The sequence below is a fragment of the Schistocerca gregaria genome, chromosome 1 (genome assembly GCF_023897955.1).
Source record: "Schistocerca gregaria isolate iqSchGreg1 chromosome 1, iqSchGreg1.2, whole genome shotgun sequence".
NCBI classification, from domain to species: Eukaryota; Metazoa; Arthropoda; class Insecta; order Orthoptera; family Acrididae; genus Schistocerca; species Schistocerca gregaria.
The window spans coordinates 467999545-468014760 of record NC_064920.1 but is presented as its reverse complement, the minus strand read 5'-3'; the positions used below and the strand labels follow the sequence as shown (position 1 = coordinate 468014760).

The following is a 15216-nucleotide window of genomic DNA, read 5'->3' as shown; positions in this document are numbered from 1 at the left end:
AAATATGGAGTCAGCCATAGTAGAATTCACGAAAGTTGTACTTGTTGCTCTTGATAAAGATGAGTGTGCCACAGGCATATTTTTGGATCCTTCTAAGGCGTTTGATACAGTCAATCACAAGAGTCTATTAAATAAATTAAAAGCATTAGGAATAAGAGGGGCAGCTAATGACTGGTTTCGATCATACCTAACAGATAGGGTACAATGAGTAGAGATAACACATACTTCAAATAGATCTAAACATTTATTAAAAAACTTATAAGAATCAAAATAAATTAAAATAGTGGTTCAGCAAGGTAGCATATTAGGACCAATACTGTTCCTGATATACATCAATGACTTTTCGAATAGTGGTACTCATAGTGAAGAAATTCTCTTCACTGATGACAGCAATATTATAGTTGCTGAGAAAACGATAGAACTCCTTGTTGAGAAAGCAAATGTAATTTTCAAGGAAGTTTATGATTGGTCAATAAGCAAGAAAGTGACACTGAAAATAAAGAAAACTAATGCCATGAATTTCAGTTTGAAGAGGAAAAATGACAATGTTAAATTAAATTTAGATGGCACCACTATAGACTGTGTAACAAATGCAAAATTTCTAGGAATGAATATTGATTCTCAGTTGAAGTGGTGTGAACACACAAAGGTACTTGCAAACTGAATGCCATCAGCATGTTATGCCCTTAGAATACTATCATCAGTGTGTAACATGCAGCTTCTTTTAATTACGTATCATTCATATGTACACTCAATTCTTAGCTATGGCATTCTTTTTTGAGAAATAAACACACAAAATATGAACACAGTTTTCAAACTCCAGAAAAGAGCCATCAGAATAATAACCAAAATTACTAGTCGAGCACATTGTAAAGATCTGTTCAAAACCCTGGGGACTTTTTACTGCTTCACATGAATACATTTACCAGTCAGTTCTAGTCATCAAAATAACATTGGTAATTACTGCACAAACAGCTTTGTCCATGACCATTCAACAAGAGATAGACTCAACTTACATTTACCAAGAAAAAATAAACATAAAACTCAAAACAGCATTTTCTACCAAGGAATAAAACTGTACAAAAAATTACCAAAAGAGATTCAAAACATTGAAAAAATACACTTATGTTAAAAGGCGGCTAAAAAGAGCTTGTTATGCAATACATTTTATACATTGAAAGATTACTTAGGTAATATAGAGTAGGGGTTTCCTTTCTAGAAACACTTACCCCCAAGCTATGCATAACACAATACTAACACCTCTTCCTCTTTCTGAGCTCAACATCTCACTCATTATGGACGGATGCTGACTCAGTTTTTCAGGATAGCAAATGGGAAGTTGTGGTACAGAAAATGGCCTAGAGATCACCAGTGTGTGTGTGTGTGTGTGTGTGTGTGTGTAGTGAGTGAAGTGTTATGAAACAATGTGTGAGTAGTGTGTGCGTGTGTGCAGTGACTGATAGTGAGATACGAGTGAACAGTGTGGCATTACATTATTTGATAAGTTATTTGTAAAAAAGTATTGTATACCAGGAGTAAATCTAATGATTGTCTCTAACTAGAGATCTGTAAATATATGTGTGTATGGATTAGCTTATTTGAAATTGATCTAAACTTATAAATACTTTGACATGTCCTGTAACCTTGTAAAAAAGAGATCTACAGATGAATAGAGCTACTACTACTACTACTACTACTATTACTATCTGAGGACAGCATTTTTGTAGAGCAATGGACAGTATGTTCTTTGATGATGATACACACTGTCAAGTTTGGTGAAGATGGAGGAATGTATAAGTTTTAAACATGGAACTGTGGTCTGATGAGTGTCAGTATATGAAGCCAACCATACTGTGAGATAACACTGCCACTGGAATACAAGAATCTAAGAATTATTGTTTGTACAGTGTAATAAATTGATTTATTTAATACATAGCTGCTATCAACACATTTGTAAAACTGACCATCAATAGCTCTATATCATGAGAGACATAAGCCATGCAATGAAATGTTCACTCTTGATGTAAAATTATGAAAGAATACAGTTTGTGTCTACAAGATGAAGTGTAGAGTTGATCAGCACTATTAATTGGTACTACATCCAGTTACAGCACCAGAAGGCTCAATTCTCATTTATGAACAGGCAACTGGATTCTGTAACAAGCTAACAGGTCATATCAGACCATGTACCCATGTAGGAAATGTCTGCTGTACACCATGTTTCTAAGACTATTCCATGGTTGAGGGAAGCAAAGTAAGTGATACCACAATACAATGACTACACAAGATAGAAAACTGAATCACTTCTGACTTGAAAGAAGTAGTGTTTCCTCACATGGATTATGAGCCTTGATTTGGCTCTCAATCAAATGCATATGAAATGAGCATTGCAAACAGTGCTTTGTAGAAAGATAAATCCAACCCTTACTACACACAGAATATGCTAACTTTAACACTACGGAGAACTATAGCAGCTACTGACAGCATGGCATGTGTCAGAAGCACAATGTCAGGAATAAACAGGACCTAAATCATTCTGTTGTATCTGTATATAAATGTATACAAATGCAGAACTGAGTAGCACTTTTTAAAAAATAGATAATCACAAAAAAGTAAATTTTTGAAGAAACACATTTTAAAGTGCAATAATGAAATATTAAGTATATAAACAAGATAATTCAACACTGATACTGATTTTTTAGGAACAATTCCAATTAAGTGTTTGACAATGTACAAATAGCTATAATTCTTCTGATGACATCAACCACATGTTAATGCTGATCAATTAAGGCTTACTGTTATGTATAGATATGGGTGTAGAGGCAGTTATAAGCTAATAGGGTACAACACTGCTATAGTTATACCATGTAATAATTTGTTATGTAAAACATAATGTACAAATAGCTGTAATTCTTCTGACGATATCAATTGCATATTAATGCTGAAAGAAGGATAAAATAAATAAATAAATAAAAGGCTTTTATAAAATTGTATTTTTATGTCAGAGTAGAGTGACTTTTTTCAAAAGTCAGTAAATCCAAAGGTAGAAATTAAAAGTTGTGTTAATATATATATTCAAAGTGACTTTTTCTGTTTCTTTTTTTATTTTTAATTACAAAGAAAGCTACTTTAATGTTCATTTTGCACAGAAATACAATAGGGTGCTACAATGTGACACAGTAGTATCACATTTTTCCACAAATGATCAATAATAAGAAGTGCAAAATAGCAACACACTTTACTGAAATACGACACAAAATACTGGCTACAACCATGCCAAACTGGAAATCTATCAATCACTTTCAACAGTATCCTTATAAAACTCCTCTGCTCTTTCTGGTATGATTATATGACTCATAAGTTTTATGACATCCTTTTTCTTTCCCTTGCTCGCCATTTATTTTTTCCCAAGGTGGCTGCTTCCCCAACTTCCTGGCTGCTGATTTTAGATTTCCATACTTTATCCTCTATAGTACTTCCATTATAAGGTCTGATACTGATAACAATACATTATTCTTAGATTTTTCATAAACCATTCTTCACTGAGCAGTTGTTTTGAAAGGCAGCTTAGGTCATAGTGCACTGGACACTTTTCTTCCCAATTTTTATTTAGTATCTTGACAATTATATGTTACTCCATCACTTTATAGTATTCAGATGGTGAAAAAATAGCTTTCTTTTTTCAGTAGTCTTTCTCCAGTCCACCAAACACTCTGTCAGGAGCCACTTAGCTGTGACCTTGAATAGGGAAATAATGTACCAGCTTATTAAACTTTCTACTCTCTCCCATGAAGGCAGTTAGTGTGTGCATCATTACTGTAGTTTTATTTTGTCTGGTATGGGAGTCAGAAAGCAAATGAATTTAATCTGAACCATTTTCTGGCTGGGACATGTCAAAGTTTCCAAGGAAATTCTATAGAGCACAGGCTACTTGGTTGCATCCTTTTGGTCCTTCTGCTTCAAGCCAAGTGTAAAAAGCATTCCTTTCCTTTGTCTGTGCTTGGGAATGAATCATAATGCACAAACTGCCTAGACAAACCTGTCTTGAATAAACTACTTCACCCACAGAGAGCTTTGATATTGGCTGATTCTGTTGTACATGAAAACATCCGTTAAGCACATTTGGACTTTCCTCCTCCATTACTGCAAGGAAGTTTTTGCACAAAGTGTGCAACCTGTGTTTGTTATTAATTGATTCCTTTTCTCCAGATCCTGTTCCATTTTCAGTTTCAGTAGACCATGTTAAGCATGCATAGAAAGATTTAAATGACAAATTAAAGCAAGACAGAAAATGTGTTTGTACTAAAGACAGAGCAGTTAGGAAGCCCAGACAGTTCCTTTTGTTTTACAGAAATGTTTCCATATTTTGATTATATGCATCTCAGATGGTAAATATCCTCTTTTGGGCTTTTTCCTTGAATAGTGGCTCTTTTTAAAACTATATGTTTTGATACCATTTTTTTATAACTTCTGTAACTTCCTTATCTTTTGTAGAGTTGTGGTTTCCCCCTCAGTTCTAAGATTGTAACTTTCCTGTTACATAAGATTTATCGGCCAAGATTGAGAGTCTGACTTTGAACATACCTGATGATGCTTGAAATATTGCAAAACATACAGGTACTGTTTAGACATTTTTTCCTAATGCTGTACTTTATCAAAATGGTATTCTTCCTCTTTGCTTATTTCTTGGAGTTCCTGCATCTCGGTAATGTGATTATCATGTATTTCAGTAATAATACATACATCCTATTCACTTCATTTTAACTATCCACTTGTACATGACAAGTTGGGATGTTCTCGTAAGTGAGCTCAGTTGTTCTACATTCTTTTCCTCATAAGGCTTTTGGGTTCATTGGATGTCACTTCTTGTTCTTGTTGGACTACTTGGATGCTTTCACTCTTGATCTGGAGTAGTCAGTTATACATACAAGGTGTGATCAAAAATTAATGGAAATTTCAATTTTTCTTAAAGAAAAAAGCTTTGAAAATACGTTGTATAAAGCCCTCAAAATTAAAAGAATTGCCTTTACTTTTTGATCACAGCTCATGTAATTTTTTTTCTGAGTCACTTGTATTATAACTTAGGGAATCCAGTCAGATAACATCATTGACAACTGCCATTATTTCAACAGGTGCAACCCGGGCAGCTTCAAGGCAAAACTACAACAAGTACACATGTACACACTACAAACACTAGTACCACCACACAACTGAAGATAATTGATGCTAAAAGTTATCAATACTGAAAATTGGTAAACAAGAGGTGAGGACAGCATTAACTCTGACCTTCTGTTTTTCAACAAGGGAGAGAGCAGGATTCCACCAAAATCTAAGCGTAAACCTCCATCTCTATTTACAAGATCACTTGCTAATTTTATCTCAACTGCTTCCTTAGTAACAGTATCCCATGTTTGGAAGGTAGGAGATAAGGTACTGGTGAAAGTAAACCTGTGAAGACTTGTCGTGAGCCTTGCTTTGGTAGAGCACTTGCCCAAGAAAGGCAAATGTCCTGAGCTTGAGCCTTGGTTTGGCACACAGTTTTAATCTGCAAGGAAGTTTCACTATCCCAATAGTTGAAATTGAATGACAGAATCTCCACATCGTTATATTCCATAGGATGGCCAGTGTCAAGACAATGATCTGCAATGGCCAATTTGCTCAGCTGTTGTAAGTGTACATCACTTTTATCCTCAGTACACCAGTCTTTCACAGTCCTGGTGGTCTGATCAATGCATGACATGCCACAACTGCAAGGAATATGATAGACACCTGCCTTATGCAAAATGAGGTCATCCTTGAAGGAACCTAAAATGACCCTAATCTTAGTTGGAGGTCAAAAACACATTTCATATGTCTTTTTTTTTTTTTTTTTCTTTTTCTTTTTTTGCGAAATATGACCAATCTCACAGAAGATAGTCTCTGCATAACACAGAATGGCTGTAGACTTTGGTGTCAACTCAGTACTATTATCACCCATCCAGAGCACGATTGGTCACTAACGCAATGCGCATCTGATCCATCTTCCACTATATCCATTCTGACAGGATGTGACCTCAAGATGGGTTAACTCAGCTGACCCTCTCTCAGGGTCTTAAAAGACATGGGCTCTGTGAACTAAGGTACCAAATACCCATTCACACTGAGCAATGTGATAAAAACTTTCAGCCTGTAGATACAAATCACTGTGAGTAGGCTTCCTATAACAGCATGTCCCAACATACCATCAAACACCCTCCTCACCAGCACATCAAGTAAGGGAAGGCAGCCATCCTTCTCCACATCCATCATGAAACAAACATTTGGGTAAATTCAATTCAGGTGTCCTAAAAATTTGTTCAAACTCTCTGTGCCATGAAGTCGAACAACAAAAGGATCACCAAACTACTGAAAAAAACATTCAGGTTTCAAAGCCACTGATAGTTGTCAAAGTTTTCCATAAAAATTTGCAGTAATAGGTGACAACAGACTTTCAGTTGCAACTGCATCTCATAGGACTGATCACTGAATAAAAAATAGTGGAAGTCAATACGTGTCAAAAGAGGTTCATAAACTCAAAACCCAACTAATCTTACTTAACTGTAATGAATTAGACAGAGGGATATGAGTGAAGAGAGAGACCACATCAAAAATCAAAACTTATTAAAATATCAGTGTCATTAAAATGTGTTCCCTCTAATTCACATAAGAAATCCACCGATTTCTTAATGTGATGCTTACATTGACCAACAAGCTGGGTCAACAAAGTAGCAAGGTATCTTGCTACATGATAAGTCAGAGCACCAATTTTACTGACAATTGGATGGAGAGGAACCCCTTCTTTGTAGGTATTTTGAACGCCATAAAACCTATGGACAACAGCAAAATAAGTAGTAGGACTCTGAATAGTCTCCTGTGACAAAGAACTTTTCTTCAGAAGGCTGTTAGTCTTCCTCTCAACACTTTTTGTGGGACCAGCACTGATCCTACAATATGTTGAATCAAACAGTAATTTGATAGTAATTCTAAACATAATTCTGCTAGTCCAGAATGAATGTAGTACTATTCTTCTTCATGCGTAAACCAACAATATCGGGATCAACTCTACGTGTATGTGTTTGGATGGATGTGCTCCAGTCAGTATATGACAGCCCTCCCTCCTAGCCTCCTCTGCAGCATCAGGAAGTAGTTCAGAAACAGCCTATTCAATATGAGTAATAAAATCAATCAATGGCAAATGGTTGGGGGTTTGTAGCATGGTAAAGCTGCGTCTTTGAGGTTTATCATAGAATGTAGAGATATAGCAATAAACTTCAAGGCACAGAAATGTTCAAACTTTGCAAATGCCTGGCAGTTATAGAACAAAATTCCCAGTCAGGCTGCCTGTAACACCAGCCAGCCTAATCAAGAAAAATATCAGCTTTTCTGTTTTTTTAGAAATATGCTCCTCCCACATTGTAGGAAAATATCGTATTTAATCTGTATTCAGATATGTATTTCCTATATGAAGGAGCTCCAGCTCACATACCAAATGTCATGCATGGATGCCTATATAAAATATTCACTAATATGTAGATAGGAAAAGGACACCCCGTTTCATGTCCAGCTTCTTCATCTGATTTGACATAGTCAAAGGACATCCTGTTTCACAACCGGCTTCTTCATCTGATTTGATCCCACATGATTTCTTCCTGTAGAGTCATGTGAAAAGTCTTTTGTATGAGACAACTGTTGAGACTTAAGAGGCACTCCTAGCAATAATTCTCACTGAATGTGACAGTGGATGAGCAACACTGAGGTTGTTGGAACAGGTATCACGGAACTGTGTGCACTGAAGTCATGGCTGCATAGAATCTGAGAGATGCCACTGTGAACAACAGTTGTGAATCTAGTACCCTGTAAAACGTTAATCAGAAAAATACAGTTATTACAAAAATATATCTTCGTGGATCTTCATTATCATTAGCAGACCAGTAGCTAATTTGAAATTTTTTCACATCTATTTACAGCTTTCTAGTAAATCATTTCTGGAGCAGGACTTCCTACCTCAAATTGACACATTTACCTTTCTCTAACAATATGGGAATGACAGTATATTTCATTCTCTATGTTTAACCATCCAATATTTCAATTATAATCATCATGATGTGAATAATAATTGGAAAATTATGTCCAGTTCCCAAACACTGTAGATGCTTACACTCTGTTGCTGTGTAGCCATCACATCAGAGCCAACAAGATCAGTATCATTGGCAATATTTCCTTTGTGGTCTGTTGGCTGCATCACTGTGTAGCTGTAACATGACAAAATAGCCAATTAAGTCACTGAATTTATTTAATGAGCTTTGCTTGTCAAGTTGTTTGATGCCATTAGCTATATTCTTGATCCACAGATATTTGAAATAGTTTTCCCTGTCTTGATTAAAGTTATCTCATTTGCCACTTACCTCTGTGCCTAACACAAGTTCACTTTTTGTAAAAACAGAAAATATTAAAAGTTTTAGCTAAAGTTAATAGCTGTCAAGTTATTTATCTAAAAGTACAACTATTAAAAAATACCATTGCTTGTTATTGACACACATCCTGTAGTTGCTGTACCAATCGGTTTGTCTATCACCTTCTTCTGTCTAACTATCTATAATTATATCAATGCTTTTTGTCTGTATTTGGGCTAATCTCAACCACTACTGCAGGGATTTTGATCTGGTTTTGATTAATAGACAGACTGTTTCACTAGGAAGTTTTATATATGTCATTTATGAATATTTTGTGCTAATTGGATGAACTATGATGAATTAAAGTCTTCCTGTCATTGTCAAAACAATGTGATTGCCACCTAGCAGTACAGCCACCACAGCTCCAGAGAGCAGTGAAGCTTGATCAAAATCCATGTTGGGCCTGGAAACAAAGATCATGGGATCAAAATAATCCTATGCAGACTATGGATTTTTGATTTTGCCTTTTAACATAGTATTCACCTCTCAATGATGTGGAGATTTGTGAGACACTAAATGTGTTTCAGATTCCAAGTTAAATTGTAGGTCCCATTTCCCAGTTAGATAACTGGTCAGGGAAATGCAAGTCACCAAAGTGACATCCAACAGAAAGACCTGCACTAGGAAATTGAGCCACATGAAATTATTATTACCAGAATCTGTACATGCACATACACACATAATTTCTCCTTCCATACATATTGTACATTTTTTTCTGCTTGTATGTGAAGACTAATTTCAGGAATTTTTATAGTTGTGCTGGACTCACACTGGAGTTGGAAAGCTCTCAGTAAGCCCGAATGTTACCTGTTCCACATTTCATTGGCATTTAGGTGACATCATGTTGTAACGATAGGAGCTGCAAGCTACCATGCTGCCTCCAATGTTGGGAGCAAGGCCCAGTGGTGACTGCCAGCTAATGAGAAGCTCTTATAGACAGTACAGGACACAAAACAGGCTGGCAACCACACCACCACCAAATGAGCGGCTGCAGCAGTGCGGCACATTTGATGCCCAGTTAGTATTGTTAGGTGGGTTGCAGTAAGTTATATGAACACTAAAAAGTTTTCCTGCATCCTGAGAATGTGTGCTACAGTATATCTGCTGGAATAATAAAAATATTACTCTGTACCTGAAGTTCAGTCGCTCAGACAGCACACTTAGAACTTTGAAGAAGACACCCTCATATTGGAACTCCCTTCGTGTGGCATTGTAATGGATAATTTGCCATGGTGGACTCTGCAAGTAAACAGTAAGGATAAAATTTCTAGGCAGACACACTGTTAGATTATTTACTTTAATTCATTGTTTTACTTTCTAGTGAAAAAGTCTGCTAAACTACATGATGATTGTAGTAAGAATGTACAGATGTGAGACTTAATAATTAGAAATGGAATCACATCAGAATAAGTAATAATGATCAAGAAAGCACTAGTAATTTGGAGTTACTGAAACTACATATATTTTTTCTATTATTCAAGACAAATATAAAATGCCATGCTTGATAGATGCAAGCTAACAGGACAAGATGGCAGCTAGTGTGAAAAACTGAAGGACTTCTCCTAATGCAGGTGCCAATGCCAACAGAAAGGTGACTTGGGTTGGAGAGCAGAAGGAAGAAGCAATAAACTTGTTCATTCAGAAACATAGAAACATTAAGTTGGTTGTATATACCAATGTCAAACAGGTCTAAATGAAACTAGAACAGCTTTTGAGAGGTTCATTAAAATTTATTTAGATTTGTGGAACATTTGTTCTTTTATAAAAATCAGCTGTAAAAACAAACCTATAAAGATGAGCATTAAGTGGTACACACACAAAATTGGTATTTTTATACCATATTCAAAACCTCTCCTAAATAGGGCACAGAGCAAAAAGATGAGTTGTACAAAGTTTATCTTGAATATAAGAGAGCCTACAGAACTAAGCTTAGAATGGCAAAAAGAAAAACATATGAAAGGTACATTGAAGGCACTCCTAATAAGTGCAAAGCTGTGTGGAATATTTTAGTGCAAGAGCATTGCACTTATCATGAACATGACATGGCAATAGACATGGATAAAGAATTTTTTTCATGGATTCTGTAACCCATATTAGGAACAAAACTAAGACTACAAGTACTAATGCAACTGACCTTCTTAAGCAACGTCAGCATGGTAATTATAGCTTTAGATGGAGGCTAATCACATCTATTAAGATTAAAAAAAGTAGTGGCAAAGTTCTCAAGCTCCAAGGACATGGGCTACGCTTGGCTGCCTAATTATATAATTAGAAAAACAGTACTTAAAATTTGTGAGCCACTGGCCTTTATATTTGACAAGTGTCCAGAATTTGGAGTATTTCCTACAATACAAAAATGTTGAAAGTTATTCCAGTGTACAAAAAAAGGTGACAAATATGATCTCAAAAATTGCCAAACAGTTTAAATTGCTTCAATTTTCTCCAGAATATTTGAATCTCTTATTTTTGAACATTTGAGCAACTACTCTGAGCTGCATAATTGACTTTCTAATAGTCAATTTGGCTTCCACAAGGGAAGAAATACTACCACTGCTGTTCTCTCAGTGGTCAATGAAGTAACAATAGACTTTGAAAATAAAAATAAAGCTTCAGCCATTTTGTGTGATTTAAGAAGGCATTTGACTGTATTAATCCTTATGCCTTACTTGCTAAACTCAAATTCTTTGGTGTACAAGGCTCTGCACTGTCAGCAATTGTCTCATACCAAACCAAAAGGGAACAGGTACTCTCTATCATAAACAGGCACATAATTGTATCATACACAATCAATAGGAAACAGTTTGCCTCTGTCAGAAACAGGCACTCACAGCTGCAACAAGTTGAAACAGGGGTCCCAAAAAGTTCTCTCCTTGGGCCCTTCTTTTTTTTGTAATTGCAATCAATGATTTACCCCACTGCTTCCCAACTCTCTTATTTGATTTACCCCACAGCTTCCCAACTCTGTTATTTGTTAAGCCGATGAGACAACATTGCTAGCTCAGCATGAGAACACATTAGTTTTGCAAGATTTGATGCAAGATGTCATGGAAGTCACACTAAATTGGTTGTCATTAAATACAGTCCTTTGAAACCATGATACCCAGCAGATAATGCTACAATTGTCAAAAGAGGCAAAAGTGAAAGCAGTTAAAATTGTGGGAATTCATGTAGTCTTTAAGTTAACTTGCTAAACATGCATTAACCATTCCTGTATACAATTATCTCAAGTTACTTATTTAATATGGAAATTGAAAGGCTTAGTAAAAAAATAATATTTAATAGTTATTTATTTTAGACTTATAGTCACATATAGAGTAGACTGCTGATACAGGGACGTTTTCCAAACGTTAGTAAAGTTTGAAAAAATTCAAATGAAAGGAGGTATGAGCAATGAGCAATGTTGGTAGATTAGAGAACTGCCAGCTAATATTCATACAGTTCAAAATACACACATCAAAAATGTTTTGCCTCACCTTGGGTCCAAGAATTCCAGAACCTGTAGAGAAAATTGGAATAGACATCAACATAAACATCATTTCTGCTCTTTTTATTGCTCATGAAAACCACACAATGCATGCTGTACCACCATACAGCGAGAACCTCAGAGATGGTGGCCCAGAATTTTCTACACACCAGTACCTCTAATACCCAGTAGCATGTCCTCTTGCATTGATGCATGCCTCTAATCATCATGGCATACTATCCACAAGTTCATATAGGCACTGTTGGTCATTGTCCCACTCCTCAACGGAAAATCAGCATACGTCCCTCAGAGTGGTTGGTGGGTCACATTGTCCATAAACAGCTCTTTTCAGTCCATCCCAGGCATGTACAATAGGGTTCATGTCTGGAGAACATGCTGGCCACTCTAGTCGAGTGATGTCATTATCCTGAAAGAAGATGTGCATGATGGGGGCATGAATTGTTGTCCATGAAGATGAATGCATGGCCAATATGCTGCTGATATAGTTGCACTATCAGATGGAGGATAGCATTCACGTATCGTACAGCCATTACGGTGCCTTACGTGACCGCCAGCAATGTACGTCGGCCCCACATAATGCCACCCCAAAACAGCACGGAACCTCCACCTTGCTCCACTCGCTGGGCAGTGTGTCTAAGGTGTTCAGCCTGACTGGGTTGCCTACAAACACATCTCTGACAATTGTTTGGTTGAAGGCATATGCGACACTTATTGGATAAGAGAATGTGCTGCCAATCCTGAGCGGTCCATTTGGCTTGTTGTTGGGCACATCTGAACTGCACTGCATGGTATCATGGTTGCAAAGATGGACCTTGTCATGGACGTCAGTAGTGAAGTTGTGCATCATACAGCCTATTTCACACAGTTTTAGTCGTAACACAACATCCTGTGGTTGCGTGAAAAGCATTATTCAACACGGTGGCGTTGCTGTCAGGTTTACTCCAAGCCATAATCCATAGGAAGTGGTCACCCATAGCAATAGTAGCCCTTGGGCAGCTTAAGCAAGGCATGTCATCAACATTTTCTGTCTCTATGTATCTCCTCCATGTAAAAACAACATCATTTTGGTTCACTTCAAGATGCCTGCACACTTCACTTGTTGAGAGCCCTTCCTGGCACAAAATAACAATGCGGATGTGATTGAACTATGGTACTGATCGTTTAGCCATAGTTGAACTACAGACAGCACGAGCTGTATACCTCCTTCCTGGTGGAATGACTGGAACTGATCGGCTGTCAGACCCCCTCCGTCTAATAGGCTCTGCTCATGCATGGTTGTTTACATCTTTGGCTGGGTTTAGTGCCATCTCTGAACATTCAAAGGGACTGTGTCTGTGATAAAAAAATCCACTGCCAACGTCTATCTTCAGGAGATCTGGGAACCAAGATGACACAAACTTTTTTTTGTTTTGTATTAGCAGTTTGGGTAAGGATTCCAGACATTCAAGAAAGTGGTTGGTGTCTTTGGTGAAGGATGGGAGACTGCATGTAATGGGTTGAAGGTGTTGATCTACGTAGGCAGAGATACGTTCTGTAGGGGCTTGGTAACCAGCTACAGTGGGGCGGCTGGGATGATTGAGTTTTTCCTAAAATTCACAAACCCAATCATCCCAGCCACCCCATGGTAGCTGGTTACCAAGCCCCCACAGAGCATATCTCTGCCTACATAGATCAACACCTTCAACCCATTACATGCAGTCTCCCATTCTTCATCAAAGACACCAACCACTTTCTCAAAGGCCTGGAATCCTTACCCAATCTGTTACCCCCGGAAACCATTGATGCCACTTCCTTATACACAAATATCCTGCACATCCAGGGCCTTGCTGTGATGGAGCACTTCCGTTAATGCTGGTCACCTGTCACCCTACCTAAATCCTCTTTCCTCATTCCCTTAGCCAGCTTCATCCTAACTCACAACTTCTTCACTTTCGAATGCCAGACATACCAACAATTAAAGGGAACAGCCATGGGTACCAGGATGGCCCCCTTGTACGCCAACCTATTTATGGGTACTTAGAGGAAGCCTTCTTGGTTACCCAGGCCTGCCAACCCAAAGTTTGGTACAGATTTATTGATGACATCTTCATGATCTGGACTCACAGTGAAGAAGAACTCCAGAATTTCCTCTCCAACCTCAACTCCTTTGGTTCCATCAGATTCACCTCGTCCTACTCCAAATCTCATGCCACTTTCCTTGATGTTGACCTCCATTTGTCCAATGGAAATATCACTTTGCCACGAAGAAAAATAGTCCTGATCCCACTCCTAATGATCCAACTCGCCAACCTTTCCAACAAACCTCAACCTCCTCTCATTGCACACAGACCCAGTCTCTCCCATCTATTCAATCTCCCACTTCCAGCTCCACTTCCCCCAACACCTCAAAATTCTAGTCAACACAATCTGGAACCACAACACCCCAATTCAGTAGTTAACCTTTCCTCCAAACCTCTCTCCCAATCCGAAACATCTGTCCTATCCAAAGGCCTCACCTTCAGCCCCACTCCCAGGTTCAACCAAACTGCCCTTGTCAAAGATTTACTGTCCTACACTCATAGTCTCTGCTGGAAATATCACTTTGCCACGAAGAAAAATAATCCCGATCCCACTCCTAATGATACAATTCCCCAAAACACTATCCAAATTGAACCCTGCCTGGAACACTTCCGTCCTCCATCACAGCGGGACCCACCTCCTCTTCCTCAAAATCCACCTCTCCAAACCTTCCAGGAATTTCTCACTTCCAGCCTTGCCTCTCAATCTTTCTTGAAAAACCTTAATCCTACTCCCAACATCACCACAGCCGAAACCCAGGCTATCCATGATCTGAAAGCTGACCGATCCATCATCATTCTTCCAGCTGACAAGGCTTCCATGACCGTGGTACTTGACCTTCGGGAGTATGTGGCTGAGGGACTGCATCAGCATTCAGACAACTCTACATACAAAGTTTGCCAAGGTGATCCCATTCCTGATGTCCAGGTGGAGCTTTAAGTAATCCTCAGAACCTTAGGCCCCCTACAAAACCTTTCACCTGACTCCATCAAACTCCTGACCCCACCGACACCTCGCACTTCTACCTTCTACCTACTTCCTAAAATTCACAAACCCAAACATCCTGGCTGCCCCATTGTAGCTGGTTACCAAGCCCCCACAGAACATATCTCTGCCTACGTAGATCAACACCTTCAACTCATTACATGCAGTCTCCCATTCTTCATCAAAGACACCAACCACTTTCTCGAATGCCTGGAATCC

General features: G+C 38.0%; 1 protein-coding gene across 1 annotated transcript in view; it reads right to left on the bottom strand.

The window, feature by feature from the left end:
• The window catches only part of LOC126354706 (ionotropic receptor 93a), a 328580-nt gene that overhangs the window by 114350 nt on the left and 199014 nt on the right, over window positions 1–15216 (bottom strand). Inside the window, exons 8-9 of the mRNA XM_050004573.1 lie at window positions 9415–9710; window positions 8177–8270 (exon numbers count right to left, since the gene is read on the bottom strand). Of these exons, the coding sequence (XP_049860530.1) occupies window positions 8177–8270; window positions 9415–9710 (390 nt within the window). The remainder of the gene's footprint in view (window positions 1–8176; window positions 8271–9414; window positions 9711–15216) is intronic.